This window comes from Pan troglodytes, chromosome 4, assembly GCF_028858775.2.
Source record: "Pan troglodytes isolate AG18354 chromosome 4, NHGRI_mPanTro3-v2.0_pri, whole genome shotgun sequence".
Lineage (NCBI taxonomy): Eukaryota > Metazoa > Chordata > Mammalia > Primates > Hominidae > Pan > Pan troglodytes.
The window spans coordinates 147,781,218-147,795,723 of NC_072402.2; the positions used below are offsets into that span (position 1 = coordinate 147,781,218).

General features: G+C 53.4%; 1 protein-coding gene across 1 annotated transcript in view; it reads right to left on the reverse strand.

The window, feature by feature from the left end:
* The window catches only part of CSF1R (colony stimulating factor 1 receptor), a 39,292-nt gene that overhangs the window by 1,005 nt on the left and 23,781 nt on the right, over nucleotides 1-14,506 (reverse strand). The window contains exons 12-22 of the mRNA XM_016954026.4: nucleotides 13,968-14,083; nucleotides 7,455-7,581; nucleotides 7,222-7,326; nucleotides 6,593-6,703; nucleotides 5,435-5,597; nucleotides 3,200-3,288; nucleotides 2,983-3,080; nucleotides 1,912-2,034; nucleotides 1,719-1,830; nucleotides 934-1,033; nucleotides 19-127 (exon numbers count right to left, since the gene is read on the reverse strand). Of these exons, the coding sequence (XP_016809515.2) occupies nucleotides 19-127; nucleotides 934-1,033; nucleotides 1,719-1,830; nucleotides 1,912-2,034; nucleotides 2,983-3,080; nucleotides 3,200-3,288; nucleotides 5,435-5,597; nucleotides 6,593-6,703; nucleotides 7,222-7,326; nucleotides 7,455-7,581; nucleotides 13,968-14,083 (1,253 nt within the window). The remainder of the gene's footprint in view (nucleotides 1-18; nucleotides 128-933; nucleotides 1,034-1,718; nucleotides 1,831-1,911; nucleotides 2,035-2,982; nucleotides 3,081-3,199; nucleotides 3,289-5,434; nucleotides 5,598-6,592; nucleotides 6,704-7,221; nucleotides 7,327-7,454; nucleotides 7,582-13,967; nucleotides 14,084-14,506) is intronic.

Consider the following 14,506-nt stretch of genomic DNA (forward strand, 5'->3'; position numbering starts at 1 on the left):
AAGCCTCACCCCACTCACCCGCTCTCTCCTGTCCTCTTGGGCCTGCTCCTGAAGGAAGGAGCAGATCTGCTGGAAGGTGGGTCTGTGGGTGGGCTCCAAGGCCCAGCAGGCCTGCATGATGCTGTATCTGGGAGATAGGACAGAGGATGCCCATGGGCAGCTCCCTAGGGTCCAGGGGCCATTAACACACACCCCTGGAGAGACCTACCCAGCAGAGGTCCCCAAACCCAGTCAAAGTAAGTTTAGTATAAAATCTATGCCAAGTCCTTGGCATGCTTTACCATTTAATCCTCACAGTAACCCTTGCAGAAGGGTACTCTCATCACCCTCATTTTGACAGATGAGGCCATTTTGGTATCCTCAGGGTCACTGTAATAACAATCTCTTAAAAGTCTAAGTTTAGGGACAGGTGCAGTGGCTCATTCCTGTAATCCCAACACTTTGGGAGGTTGACGCAGGAGGATTGCATAAGGCCAGGAGTTCCAGACCAGCCTGGACAACATAGTGAGATCCCATCTCTACTAAAAAATTTTTTAAAAATAGCTGGGCTTGGTGGTGCACACCTGTAGTCCCAGCTGTTTGGGAGGCTGAGGCCAAAGGATTGCTTGAGCCCTGAAGATTGAGGCTGCAGTGAGCTATGATCGCACATCACTGCGCTCCAGCCCGGGCTACAGAGCAAGATGCTGTCTCAAAAAAAAAAAAAAAAAAAAAGGAAAAGTGGTCAGTTAGGACCAGCCCTAGTGAACAGCTGCTTCTCTGAGAACATCCCCCATAGCTTGAACTCAAAAGGGGCTTGTTGTGTCCACTATGGGAGAGATAAAGTCTGACCCGGGAACATTTTGGACAAGGAAAGATCAGGGCCACACAGCCTTCCATCCCTTTCCAGCGAAAGCCTGGGGTGTCCTTTTCCCTCCCTGGGATCCCTTCGCTTACATATTCTTTGGGGCAAATGCAGGCTGGGCCATTTGGTATCCATCCTTCACCAGTTTATAGAACTTGCTGTTCACCAGGATGCCAGGGTAGGGATTCAGCCCTGCAAAGGCCAAGATCAGGTAAGAGGCCATGCCCATCGTCTTCTCCCCATTCCCGCACACCCACACACATCTTAGACTGGGTTTAAAGGGTCCCACTTGACAACACTGCAACAGCAGCTACTCTTATCCAGTGCCTCCTGTGTGCCAGCCAGTGTGTGGCAGGCTTAGGCTTTAGGAAGGTGTGAGCCTCCATCCAGGCCTTATCACACCAAACATTCTTGCGCAGGCTTTGGAATCAGACCAAAGCTTCAGTTGTGTATTGTTAAAGTTGGGACAGTCAGGTGGTTATGAGGGTGTAGGAGCAGCGTATTTAAGAACTGAGTACAAGTCCTTGTGCCTAGTCCTCAGGAAATGGCAGTTCTACTAGAGCCTAGTAGTAGAGAGCTGCATCTTCAAGGGTCTGTAGATTTCAGACAAAGGAGGGAAACAGTGACAAAGGAGGATAACAGGTAGCAGCAACTGAGCAGAGACAAACGAGGGAAGAGCCAGAAAGGAGCGCCTGTCAGGGGCAGAGGGTCTGCCGAGTCCCGCAGGAGCCACGATGCTGGGTTTCGAGAGCCCTTGCCCATTCCTGCACTCTCACCAACCCTGGCTGTGTCCTGGGCACCAAACAGCTTTGTCCACCAGTGGGGCAACCAGAGGAGCCAGCCCCAGGCTCTGCCTGGAGTGGGCCCAGTGGCTCACCAAGTGAGAAGATCTCCCAGAGGAGGATGCCATAGGACCAGACGTCGCTCTGAACCGTGTAGACACAGTCAAAGATGCTCTCTGGGGCCATCCACTTCACAGGCAGGCGGGCCTGGGATGACAGTCCCCAGTTATTTTGGGCCCTGACTCTTCACCCCCTCCCCAGCCTGGCCCAAGCCCTCCTAGCACTTACATTGCCCTTGACAATGTAGTTGGAGTCATTCATGATGTCCCTGGCCAGCCCGAAGTCCCCAATCTTGGCCACATGACCATTGGTCAACAGCACGTTACGTGCTGCCACGTCCCGGTGGATGCACTGAGGGAAAGCACCGCAGGGTTAGTCTTGGGCCTTCTCCTACTTGAGCCTGAGGTGAGGAGGATGGCAGGGAGGACCCCAGATGGCTTTGGGGTCCCTGCTGGAGTGAACAACAGTTTTGGTCCTTTACCACAAACCCTTGTCTATACCTTCTACCAGGGCCCAGGATCTGAGAATGTGTAGCGTGATCTGATCATTTAATGCTTAGAAACCCCCATTACCCTGAGCAGCCATGGCCCTTCTCACCCTTTGTCCTCTGACTGGTCTGCTCAGGCCCCAGAAGCGAAGGGCTTCCATGCGGAGAGCAGTCTCCAAACCCTACCGTTACTTCTGATCATAGCAGCTGCTATCTGCCAGGCCCTTCCCTAAACTCTGCACACATTGAACCCTTTTTCTTTTCAAACAATCGTTATGCCCATTTTTATAGTTGTAGAAACTGAGGCACAGAATTTAAATAGTTGCTTAAAGTCACAGAGCAGGTGGCAGAGCCAACAATCAAACCACTGACTCCCGAATCTGTTCTAAGGAAGATGGCAGGAGCTCCCATTCCCTGGCACTTCTTCCTAGGCTGACCGCACTTTATACATTATCTAATATCCCCAGAATTCTATGAGGAAGCTTCCATTATCATCCCCACCAGACCGTGTGCTTCATGAGCAGAGACAACTGTTGTCTCTTGTACACTATTTAGTAAAAACGAATGAAGAAAGCCTGGTACCCTTCCTCATCTTCACACTGGGGACACAGGTGCCCAGCCCCGGAGCTCCAGCCCTGGGCACAGCTTTCTCCCACTCATCCTTGCAGCTGCTGCCCAAATGACTCTCTCATACTCTGTCTCCTCCCCTACACCCTCACAGGCTCCCGTTTCCTCCTCCCCATCGTCACTCATCCAGCCTCCCCGGAACACAGACCTGGGTGGCTACGAGCCAGGGCCAGGTTCCTACTCACATTCTTGGAAGCGAGGAAGGCCATGCCCTGGGCTACTTGGCTGGAGAAGTGAAGCAGGTCCCGGAGCTCCAGGGGCCGTCCATCCTCCTTGTCCAGGTCTAGGGTGGGAAGAGGCGTCAGGGCAGCCCTGCCACACTCCCCACCCCTCACCCCAGCAGCCCCTTCTCCTTTTCCCTTGTTATCAAGTAAATGGGGCCTGGCCCTGGGACCTCCTCACCTTGCTCAGAGAAGGAGTCATTTGAAGAAGTGGAGACAGGCCTCATCTCCACATAGGTGTCCACACCCTGGCTGGAGAAGCCACTGTCCCTACATAGGAGAGAGGGTTGGGGGGCAGAGGTCAGTCCCCATCACTGCACTGCTCAGCTCAGGCCTTGACCACCCACCACCCCATGGTCAACTGGAACCTCCCTTTCTGATAAGAAACCTCCTGCCACACTCCATCTGAGTGAGCATTGGTCTCTGCTTGGCTGTCCCCGGTAAGGGAGCTTACAACCCATTCTGGTTTTGGGCAGCTCTGCCTGTGAGAAAGTTCTTCACTGTTCTAATGCCAATCTACCGCTGAGATTTTCCTCCTAGCCCCTGCTCTACCCTCAAGGGCCACAGAGAAGTTGGAGTCCTCTTCCCCATAACAGCCCTACTAGAATTGGGGCATATCCTAGGGCCCCTTGAGTCCTCTCTTCTCTGGACAGTGCCTCACACCCCTGGCTTCACATTAAAATCACTTCAGGAGCTTTTAGGATCAGGCTAATTACTAATACTTAGCCTGATCCTAAACTAACTCTAGGGACAAAACAGTCATTCACAGATTTAAATCTCCCCAGGTGACCACAAAGTGCAGCCTAAGCTGAGGCCCACTGGTCTAGAGCACTGTTTAAGCTCCAATTCATGTGCAGATAAATCACCCTGGGAATCTCTGCAATGCAGATTTTGAATCAGCAGGCCTGGGTGGATGGGCCTGAGGTGGTGCACTTCCAACAGTCCTCAAGAGATGCCTATGAGAGCACACTTGGGGTAGAGAATTTGAGAAGCACTACTGTAGACTGAAGCACTACTGCTCCTAACATTCCAGCCAGATAGGATTTCTCTCTCCCTCCTGTCCCCTCTGCGCTAGAGATGTGTACCTTGACAATGTCCATATTCTAGTGTTCCCAGAAGGAGAAACCGATGTTTTATTTATGATCTGACCATGGCAAAACCTTCCGCTCCCTTGTTGTAGAAACTATGCTTCTGTTAACAGCCTGGAATCCTTTTGGCAGAGTTGGTTTACAGGCCATTTGCCCTCGAAATTACCCACTCTGGGAATACTTTCCCCATCTGCGTATTTGAAGATGGAAGCTAATACTTTCCTTTGGTGCTCATTTTGATCTGATCTTCAGAGGCCTAGTGTGTGCCACCCTCATAGAAGTGTCAGGGAATCAGAAGAGGAAGCGATGCTGCCAGGCCCCCATTTTTAGGGCCCTGAGTGAAGAGATGGCCTCCTTCTCTTTTGCCTCCCCAGGCATGGCAGCTGACAGTATCTAGGATGAGGGCGCAGTATACACCCTTCTTGTTCTGATCCTGTCCTGATCCCACAAGCCCCTGAGACAGAGACCTCCAGGACAGCAGTGTGGCTTGGGTGACTCCTGGACTGGAAGTCAAGAGAGCAAGATTCTAGTCCAGGCTCCACCTCTAACCCTGACTCATGTGTGACATGAATCTCCCCACTTCCTCTCTTTGGTTCCCCATGTGGCTCTGTCTGTTGGATGGCTCTGTTCTGGATGGCTTCCAGGAATCACAGCAACAGGACAACAGAGCCATCTCTCTTTTTTTTTGAGACGGAGTTTCGTTCTTGTTGCCCAGGCTGGAGTGCAATGGTGTGATCTCAGCTCACAGCAACCTCTGCCTCCTGGGTTCAAGCAATTCTCCCGCCTCAGCCTCCCGAGTAGCTGGGATTATAGGCATGCGCCACCACGCCCGGCTAATTTTGTATATTTAATAGAGACGGGGTTTCACCATGTTGGTCAGGCTGGTCTCGAACTCCCAACCTCAGGTGATCTGCCCGCCTCAGCCTCCCAAAGTGCTGAGATTACAGGCATGAGCCACTGCGCCCAGCCACATCTGCCCATCTCTTACTAGGGCTCCAGGCACAGATCTTGGTTGATCTTTTACACACACACTGGGTGGTGATTTCATTGATGCATATCTCCACCAGATTATGAGCTGCCCATCTTTGCCCTCCCACACTCCCAGAACACGGTTGGTGTTCAAATATTTGTTGAATGAAGGGGAAAAGGAGTAGAGAAACAAGAGATGCCCATAAAACCTGTGGTGGCTACTTCCCATGATACAGGTGGCAGGTGAGGGCCGCATAGCCACCCATTCATGAGCCATCCAACCCTGAGCTGGCTTTGAAGACAGACTCGGATCCTGCCTCCCAGACCTGGCCTTTTTCTTGTCCTTTGCCAGGGGCTACCTGCGGACATATTTCTTCTCGAGGTGGATGTTCTTATAGTCGACGCCTCCCTCGGGGTCCTGGCCGGGGCTCAGGCTGGGTCCCAGCATGGCCTCAGCCTTCCTTCGCAGAAAGTTGAGCAGGTCGCCATAGCAACAGTACTCCGTGATGACCAGTACAGGGCCTAGAGCAGCCAAGGGTGTGGGGTGAGGGAGGTGCTGAGTGCTCCCCTCCATGAACAGGAGCATGAGACTGGGGGCAGTGAGGCCACTGGACCTGGACTCAGCATAGCTGAGTTCTAACCTCGGCTCTGTGAGCAAGTTTCCTTGTGCCTCAGTAGTTCCATCTGTTTAAAACAGATGGCTTTGGCGGGGCGCGGTGGCTCACGCCTGTAATCTCAGCACTTTGGGAGGCCAAGGTGGGTGGATCACAAGGTCAGGAGATCGAGACCATCCTGGCTAACATGGTGAAACCCCATCTCTACAAAAATACAAAAAAATTAGCCGGGCATGGTGGCATGTGCCTGTAGTTCCAACTACTCAGGAGGTTGAGGCAGGAGAATTGCTTGAACCTGGGAGGCAGAGGTTGCAGTGAGCCAAGATCGCGCCACTGCACTCCAGCCTGGGTGACAGAGTGAGGCTCCGTCTCAAGAAAAAAAAACAAAAAACAAAAAAAAGACAACCTTAAAAAAAATGTAGCCCAAGAATTATTTCTTCAAAGGAAAGCTATGGCGGCTCACTGTAGGTCAGAGCCGCTATCAGTGAAGAGGATGTGGGGCACTTGGAGTCCCAACAAAGCCCGGGGCACCTTTGTGGGCCCTGGGGAGAGTGTCCAAGCATCCTTGAATGGAGGCTTCATAAGAGGTAGGCGGGGGGCTTCACTCCAGACCCACAGGATCTGGCTCCCTGGAAGCAGGGCCTAGGAGCTTGCACATTCATCTCCTCCTCCAAGGGCTCCGATGCTCCCTCTCAGTCTCTCTCTATACCTCAGGCTGCCTGTGCAGCTCCTGACTATTCCAGGAGATGGGCCCAGGAGTTTAAGGGATGCTGTGACCGGGATCCCACTGACACTTGGAGCAGTAGGATCCTGAGAAGGGGAAGACGGAACAAGGTAGCCCTGGGGCCCTGAGATTCCCCAGAGGCCCCAAGACCTTGGCCCCAGGAACACCAAGGCCCTTACCTCCATGGGTACAGGCTCCCAGAAGGTTGACGATGTTCTCGTGCTGTCCCAGGTGGCTCATGATCTTCAGCTCAGACATGAGGGCCTCCTTCTCATCAGCATGGGCCGTGGCTGGGAGGAAGAACCACAGTCCCACAGACAGGGAGAGGGCAGGACAGAGAGCACCACACAGATACATGGGGACCAAATGCAGAGACCCAGGGGAGAAAGCAGGGCATACCCCAAGACCCGGAGTGACCAGAAGCCAAAAGGAGGAGAAGGAAAAATGCAGACACACAGATGGCAGAGAGAGAGAGAGGAGGGATGAGCCTGTCACTGAGCTGGTCTTCAGGTGACAGGAAGCCAAACTGTGGCCAGGCCATGGCCATAGGTGGCCTTTCTGCACCCCCAGACTTTTTGGAGCTCAGTCAGAAGCCCCTTCACAACTAAAGGGTAACCTAGACCTTCTTGGAGCCGGGAGTCAGAGGGTGCCTGGAGCTCACAAGGAAACCCAAGTCCTCACCCCTGAGCTCTGTCCCCCAGGCTTCAACAGGTTGAAATGTGTGTGATGCCTCTTGTGACACCAGGGCCAGCCCACCCCCAGCATCTACCACCCCCCATCCCTTCCCTCATCCCCTCCCCTCACTCACACTTCAGCATCTTCACAGCCACCTTCAGGACAGCATCCTCCTTGCCCAGACCAAAGGCCGTGGCCTCCACCACCTTCCCAAAGGCTCCAGCTCCGAGGGTCTTACCTGCCACGCACACAGGTCCCTTAAGTCCCTGGGCACCAAAGGGACCTCTGTCCAAGGGCCCATGGGCTCCCTGCAACCCCCACAGGCCCTGTGATAGGAAGCTGTGGAGTGCTGAGCTGCCATCTCACCAAACTGCAGGTTGTTCCGGGGGAACTCCCACTTCTCATTGTAAGGCAGCTGCGTGGGGTCGATGAAAGTATAACTGTTGCCCTCATAGCTCTCGATGATCTTCCAGCGGACCTGGTACTTGGGCTTCTGCAGAAGAGGAAGGGAGCACGTGGCAGTCGGGGCTGGCAGGCAGTTCCTGGACCTTGTTTCTGACTCCCAAGAGCAGGGGTGTGGGCAGTCCCAAGGCGCCCAGTGGGAGAAGGCAGGGCAAGGCCTGCTCTGGGCTGAGAGAGGTCGTCTCATGAACATAGCACTGAGAGCATGTTCCTGCTTGACTCTGCCTTGTTGTGTGACCTTCCCTTCTCCAAGCCTCAGTTTCACTATTTGCGTATTGAAGACCTTGGACAAGACAACCTCTGAGGGCCCTGATATCTCTGATAATCTGGTAATTCCTGAGCCAGGAGGGAGGGTGGAACTTGAGATCTTATCCATCCGTTCATCTGTCCATCCATCTACACATCCATCCACCCACCCAACCTCCCATCCAAATATATATATATTTTTTTTTAATTGTGATAAAACATACATGAAATTTACCATTTCAACCATTTTTAAGTGTATGGTTCAGTAGTATTAAGTAAGTTACATTCTACCTTGTGCAACCAGTTTCCAGAGCTCTTTTCATCTTGCAAAACTGAAACTCTGTTCCTGTTAAAAAGCAACTCCCCTTTCCCTCCTCCAGCCCCTGGCAACCATGATTCTGCTGTCTCTGTGAATTGCACTGCTCTAGGCACTGCACCTCAGTGGACTCACACAGCATGTGTCTATTGGGATTGCCTTATTTCACCCAGCGTAATGTCTTCAAGGTTCATTCATGCTGCAGCATAGGTCAGAATTCCCTTCCTTTTTAAGGCTGAATAATAGTAGCCCATCCACATACTTTCTTGAACATCTATTTGTGTCAGGCACCGCTGATTCAGAGTTGAACAGGACAAAGTCCCTGCCCCTCCATGGAGTTTGCATTCTAGTGGCTGAGAGAGGCATTAATAACGCAAATAAACATGTATCTAGGAAATTCTCAAGTGGTGCTATGAAGAAAATAAAGATAAGTCAGGGAAGGCCCCTAAAGAGCCCACCATGTGACCATCAGAGGAAGAATTTTCCAGGAACAGTGCATGGAAATGCTGTATGCTTGACATGGGAATGATCCTGGCAAGTTTGAGCTATAGGAAGGCAGCCATCATGGCTTGAAGGAAGTTGGGGGGCAGATTCCAGAAACAGGAAGGTCTTGAGGGCTATGATAAGGTGAGTGGGTTCCCTTTTGGGATTTTTTTTTTTTTTTTTCCAAGACAGGATCTCTGTCCCCCAGACTGGCATGCAGTGGGGGCAGTCTTGGCTCACTACAGCCTCCACCCCCGAGGTTCAAGCAATCCTCCCACCTCAGTCTCCCAAGCAGCCGGGACTACAAGCATGTGGCACCACACCTGGCTAATTTTTGTAGAGACGGGGCTTTGTCGCAGCCTAGGCTGGTCTTGAACTCGTGAGCTCAAGCAGTTTGCCTGCCTCGGTCTCTCAAAGTGCTGGGATTACAGGCATGAGCTACCATGCCTGGCCGGGCAGTGAGAGACCCTGAGAGTTTGACACAGGTGAGTCGCCATCTGACTTTTTTTTTTTTTTTGAGACAGGGTCTTGCTCCTTCACTCATGCCGGAGTGCAGTGGCACGATCATAGCTCACTAGGCTCAAACTCCTGGGCTCAAGCAATCCTTCTGCCTTGGCCTCTCAAAGTGCTGGGATTATAGGAGTGAGCCATCGCACCCAGCCTTGACTTTACCTTTTTGAGAGAGAAAGAGAGACGCTGCTCACTAGATAGATTCTGGAGGACCAGCACCTTTGGAAAGACCAGATTTCCTTCCTTAGGCTCTCCATGCTGTTACCACCCAGCCAGGGGAGGCAAGCCCTGGGATGTGGGGAGGAGGAATGGCTGCCCCTGTTTCTTGCCCAGGGGTCAGCTGCTGAGGGGGGAGTACCATGCTAAGGGTTGCCCATAAGAAATGCTGATGGAAGACCAAGTTGAGGGGGAAAGTGGAAGCTGGGCTGGGGCGGTGGAGGACACTGAGGCCCTGGGTCAGCAGAGCAACTCTTTCCGGCCAGGCCTTGGGGATGGGACAAGCTTGACTGTGCCTGCAGCTGGACTCCTTCCCTGGGCACCCGAGCTAGAAACTTAAAGGAAGTGTGGACCGGTGCTAGGGAGGAGGCTGGCCTTTAGCTGCAAGTCCTGGTTGAGAGAGAAGATTCCAGTCATGTCCTTTGCAGCAACATGGTGCAGCTGAAGGCCATCATCCTAAGCAAATTAACACAGAAACAGAAAACCTACATGCCGCATGTTCTCACTTATAAGTGGGAGCTAAATATTGAGTATGCATGGGCATAAAGATGGCACCAACAGACACTGGGGGCTACTAGAGCAGGGAGGGTGGAAGCGGGCGAGGGTTGAAAGACTATGGAAGCTATGCTGAGTACCAGGTGATGGGATCCATATTCCAAAGCTCAGCATCACGAAACATACGCATGCAACAAACCTGTACGTCTATCCCCTGAATCAAAAATAAAATGTGGACATTTTTAAAGAGAGAGACAGGGAGAAAGCTTCCAGCTAACCATCAGAAAGAACTTCTAGCTGGTAGTTAGGGAGAAGAGACTGCAATTAGAAATGGAAGGAACTAACTTCCAGGCTCTGATTCGGAAGGGCGGACTACAGGTGAACTTCAGAGTCTCTGTGTTATAGCTTGGGTGAGAGTCTGAAATGGGACACAGGGAGAAGAACTTCCCAAGCCTCTGAGGATGCAAATCCTGCCCGTGGGTGCCTTCCCAGCCCAAAAGACAGCAACTGGGCGAGGAGGGGATTCTTCAACCTCTCCTGGCCACTTCCATCTCTAGGAGCCTCTGTGGCTAAGACTGTTTTTTCTCACCACTTCTTGTTCCTCTGTCCCTCTGCAGCTGGGCTGAGTCAGCCCCTCCCTGCCCCCAGCTGGGCAGGGGGCACTGTTGAAAGGGAGGGGATCAAGGAGGAAGAGGTTTGGCTGGATTCTCAGATTTCTGAATCCTAGGCTCCTAATTCCTGGAAGCAGACCAAGCTGCCTTCTGCCTGCCTCAGGAACCCTCCCCTGCCCCTGCTGGGCATGTAAACCTCCCAGGGCACCTGTGCCATCCCTGGAAAGGGCTCATGGGCGTCTACCCAGAGGCAGCCTCTCTTCCAAAGAACTATGAGTGAGAGATCAAGAGGTGGGGATGGGCGAGGCTTCCTGAGAAGGGTGGACGTAATTGTCATGATGGCAGCGAGTTCTTCCTGAGCTCTTCCTGGGAGTGGGGCGCTGGGCTAGATGCTTGAAGCACATCACCCCATCCATTCCTTGCAATGGGCCTAAGCCCCAGGCCCACCCCCCGACTTCTTCCCTTCCTCCCATCCACCCCACCAAAGGGGGCATGGAGACAAAGTCCCGGTCCCCTCCCCATCTAGGCCTGCTGGTTCTGGGTGAGTGGATGTTCTCCATCCCAGGAAGGTGGAGATCTGAACAATTCCCAGTGGAATCTTTGGGGACCCTCCTGTCACTCCTCAGAGCTCAGTTCCAGCCCCCAGAATCGTAGTCTTTCCAGCAGCCTCCCTGGACCCTCCCTTCCCTGCTGCCTCAGCCATTTCCCTGTGCGCCTCCTCCTCCAGGGGAGCCTGCTGACTCCTGCCCTTTTCTCTTCCCCCACGGCCCCCCTTGTGGTCACTCTGGGGGACAGAAAGGTGATGACTCAGCCCTGAGGCAGAACAAACACTCCCCACAGACAGGCCACTACTTTCCCCAGGCCTGGGCAATGAGGAGAGGCTGGGCTGAGTCCCCAGTGAAGGGGCAAGGCTCCGAACCTCATGCAGCAAGTCAGAGGAGGATGGGAGGGCAGGCACTTAGCATGGGCATGACCATCCTGACCCCTCAAAGTCCGGTCCCATGGGTGGACACCTCGGCCTGGAGCTAAAGGGTCTGTGAATGGGTGTAGGGGAGGAGGGTAGCTGCAAGTCTTCTCGCAGCCTTGCATGGGCTCCAGGGGCAGCTGAATTTCCTGGACAGGAAGTGTGGAGGTGACATGTTCCAAAAATGGTCCCGTGGAGAGGGGATACAGAGTTCCTAAACCACAGCCAAGGGGGCTGGCCAGCCCAAGGCAGAAAGGGCCGCAGGGGGCCCTAGGCCCTTCTCTGGAATCTCTGCATGACTGTCCTGGCAGCTCTGTGGGCACTGCGAGGCAGTTTTCAGTTCCATGTAAGGAAGAACTTTGCAAACATTGGAGCTGCTCAGAGAAGGAACGGGTGGCCCCGAGAGTGAGTAAGGTCCTGTCCCTGGAGGTGGGTGGGCTGGGCCAAACAACTGCTTTGGGTGTGTAGTCAAGGAGATGATGCCCAACCTCAGACCTCCCCCTCCTTCCACCATCCCAAGAGGCATGAGCTAACTCTGGTTCCCCAACGAACTTCCTCCTGGGACAAGAGTGTGCAGCTCCCATCACAGAGACTGTCTCGTCCAGCACCCCGCTCAGTCCTCTATGTGCGTTGTGGTACGGAATCCCTCACAACAGGCTGTTAATGATCCCATTTTACAAATGGAGAAGAGACTTAGACACACCAACTTTCTCATCATCCCATAGCCAGAGCTTGGCAGAGGCAGGATTTGGACCCAGATTCACGGAAGTCCAAGTTTCTGGTTCTTAAACTAGACCACCAGTGGGCTCTTGGCATGTCAGAGGAGGAGGGGCTGTTAAAGAACACCCAGACCCATGGTACAAGAGGGGAAACTAAGGCCCAGAGAGGACAGCGAGTCAGCTGAGGTTACATGGCAAAACAGTGTCAGAGCTGGACCTAGATCCAGAGGTATTGACCGGGGCTGCCCTCAGAGCAGCCTTCTCATGCTGAGTGCTGGCAGGAGTAGAGATCCCGATCCATGTGCCCCTGGGGCTCCCCCAACATCCTTCCCACCCTGCCCACTTCAAGCCCTCTTCTCACAAAAGCCCCAAGGGGGTGTGGGGAAGAAAAGGTAGCCAAGGGGACACAAGATGGGTCATTCAGTCCTTGATCACACCACTCCCTTGTTCAAACCCACTGATGGCCTTGGACCGACAGGGTGGGGTCCAACCCTTCAGACCCCCAACCCCACCCTGGTCCTCCCCTCACCTGCACCTCTGCACACTCTGCCCTCTCCCCCAGAGATACCCTTTCCCTTAGTCTCATCTCCCCTGCTGCATCCCTCATCCTCCAAAGCCCATCCCACCAATGCCAAGCCACCTCCTCCAGGCAGTCTCCCTTACCCACCAGCCTGAAAAGTCCATCCACCTCTGAACTCCCACAGCCCTCTGGCCTGGTCCTCTCAACTTCTGATCACATTGCACATGGTCTTTGTATGGGCAGGCAGGCAGTGGAGGCCATGGGCTCTAGGGACAGAAGCCCCTGGGGCCCAGTGCCAACCCTATCCCTCAGCCCCTTGGGGGTTTTTTTTTTAACCTTGCTGAGCCTCAGCTTCCTGATGGGTAAGATACTGACTAGTATACTTCCTGCCTCCAGCTTCTTGTGAGGGTAAAATAAGATGAGTCAATGTTTCACATAATGATTGGGACATGCTTTGGAGTGAGTCCTCCTTCAGGGTTAAAAACCAGACTCTGCCTTTGACCAGCTGTAGACAAGGGCAACTGTCCCAACCTCTCAGAACCTCAGTTTACAACTCTGTAAAATAGACTGATGCTAGCTGCATACAGTGGTTGCTGAGGGCATTAAATGAGATGATGTAGGTAACATGCTATAGAAAAATGCCCCTCAAATCACTGTCATATACTGAGCAGGCAGTGACAGGAAGCACACTATATGCAACATGCACTAAATTGTGGCTTTGGCTAATAGGACAGTAACATGAAATAATGAAGAGGATGATGGTCACAGGCCCTCGTCTTCACTAGACCATGTGCTTCTTAGGGCAGGGCTCAGGCCTGGCCCAGGGGACACCACGCTTGTATATCCATTTCTTCTGCCCCGTGCTGGGTGCCAGGACACCCCTGGGCTAAGACAGGATCCCAGGGCTGCGCTGCCTCAGAATGCCATTCCTCTCCTCATAGCCTCTCACTCTATAATCCATGCTCTTGCTTTCATGGCTTTTTGTTTGTTTTTTTGGGCTGGGATCTGGCTGTATCACCCAGGCTGGTCCCTAACTCCTGGCCTCAAGCAATCCCCCTGCCTTAACCTCCCAAGTAGCTGGGATTACAGGTGTGCCCTTGCTTTAATGGCTATTTGATTAGCACCTGTCTCTCGCACTAGACAGTAAACGCTATTAGGGCAGAGCCTCAGAGGCCACCCAGCAGCCGGCTCATGTTGGCATACAGTAGGCACCCACTAAAGAGCTGTTAGCTGATGGACTGACTGAGGAGGAGGAAGGGTGAATCCATGCAGCCTGGGGGTACCATCCAAATCTGGCTCACTCAGGCACCTGGCAGCCCCGCTCCGCTCCGGCTCACCTGCTTATACTTGTACAATAGCAGCAGGAGCAGCAGCAGCAGCAAGGCCATGATGGACATGCAGGCGACCACCACTGGTGTGAAGAGGAACTCATCCGGGGGATGCGTGTGGGCTCCTGGAAGGCATGAAGCAAAGCAGTGAGCAGGCAGGGGTGCCTCCGAGCCCCCTGAGGTCAGGCCTGCACACTGCCTGGAACACAGTGGGTGCTCAATAAATGCTTGTTGACTGAATGAAGCATCCTCCACTGGAAGCCTCTGGAGCCTCTCCTGCACACCCTCCCCGAGAAAGGCAGAGAGGACAGCCTCTTCAGCTCTGCTCATGCCCAGCCCCAAACCCTGTCCAGAGTCACAGCCTCCTGTGGCTGGGGGTAGGGAGCCTCTGGGGTCATGCAGTCTCACCCTCTACCAGTGCAAGAAACCTCTCTGCAGCGGCCTGGCCTGGTGCCCAGCCATGGCTTGCATGCACACCCCCAGTGACGGGAGGCAAAGAGCATGCACTACACCTCCAGGAAGCTCGTTCAGAAAGGCCTTCTGGAGGT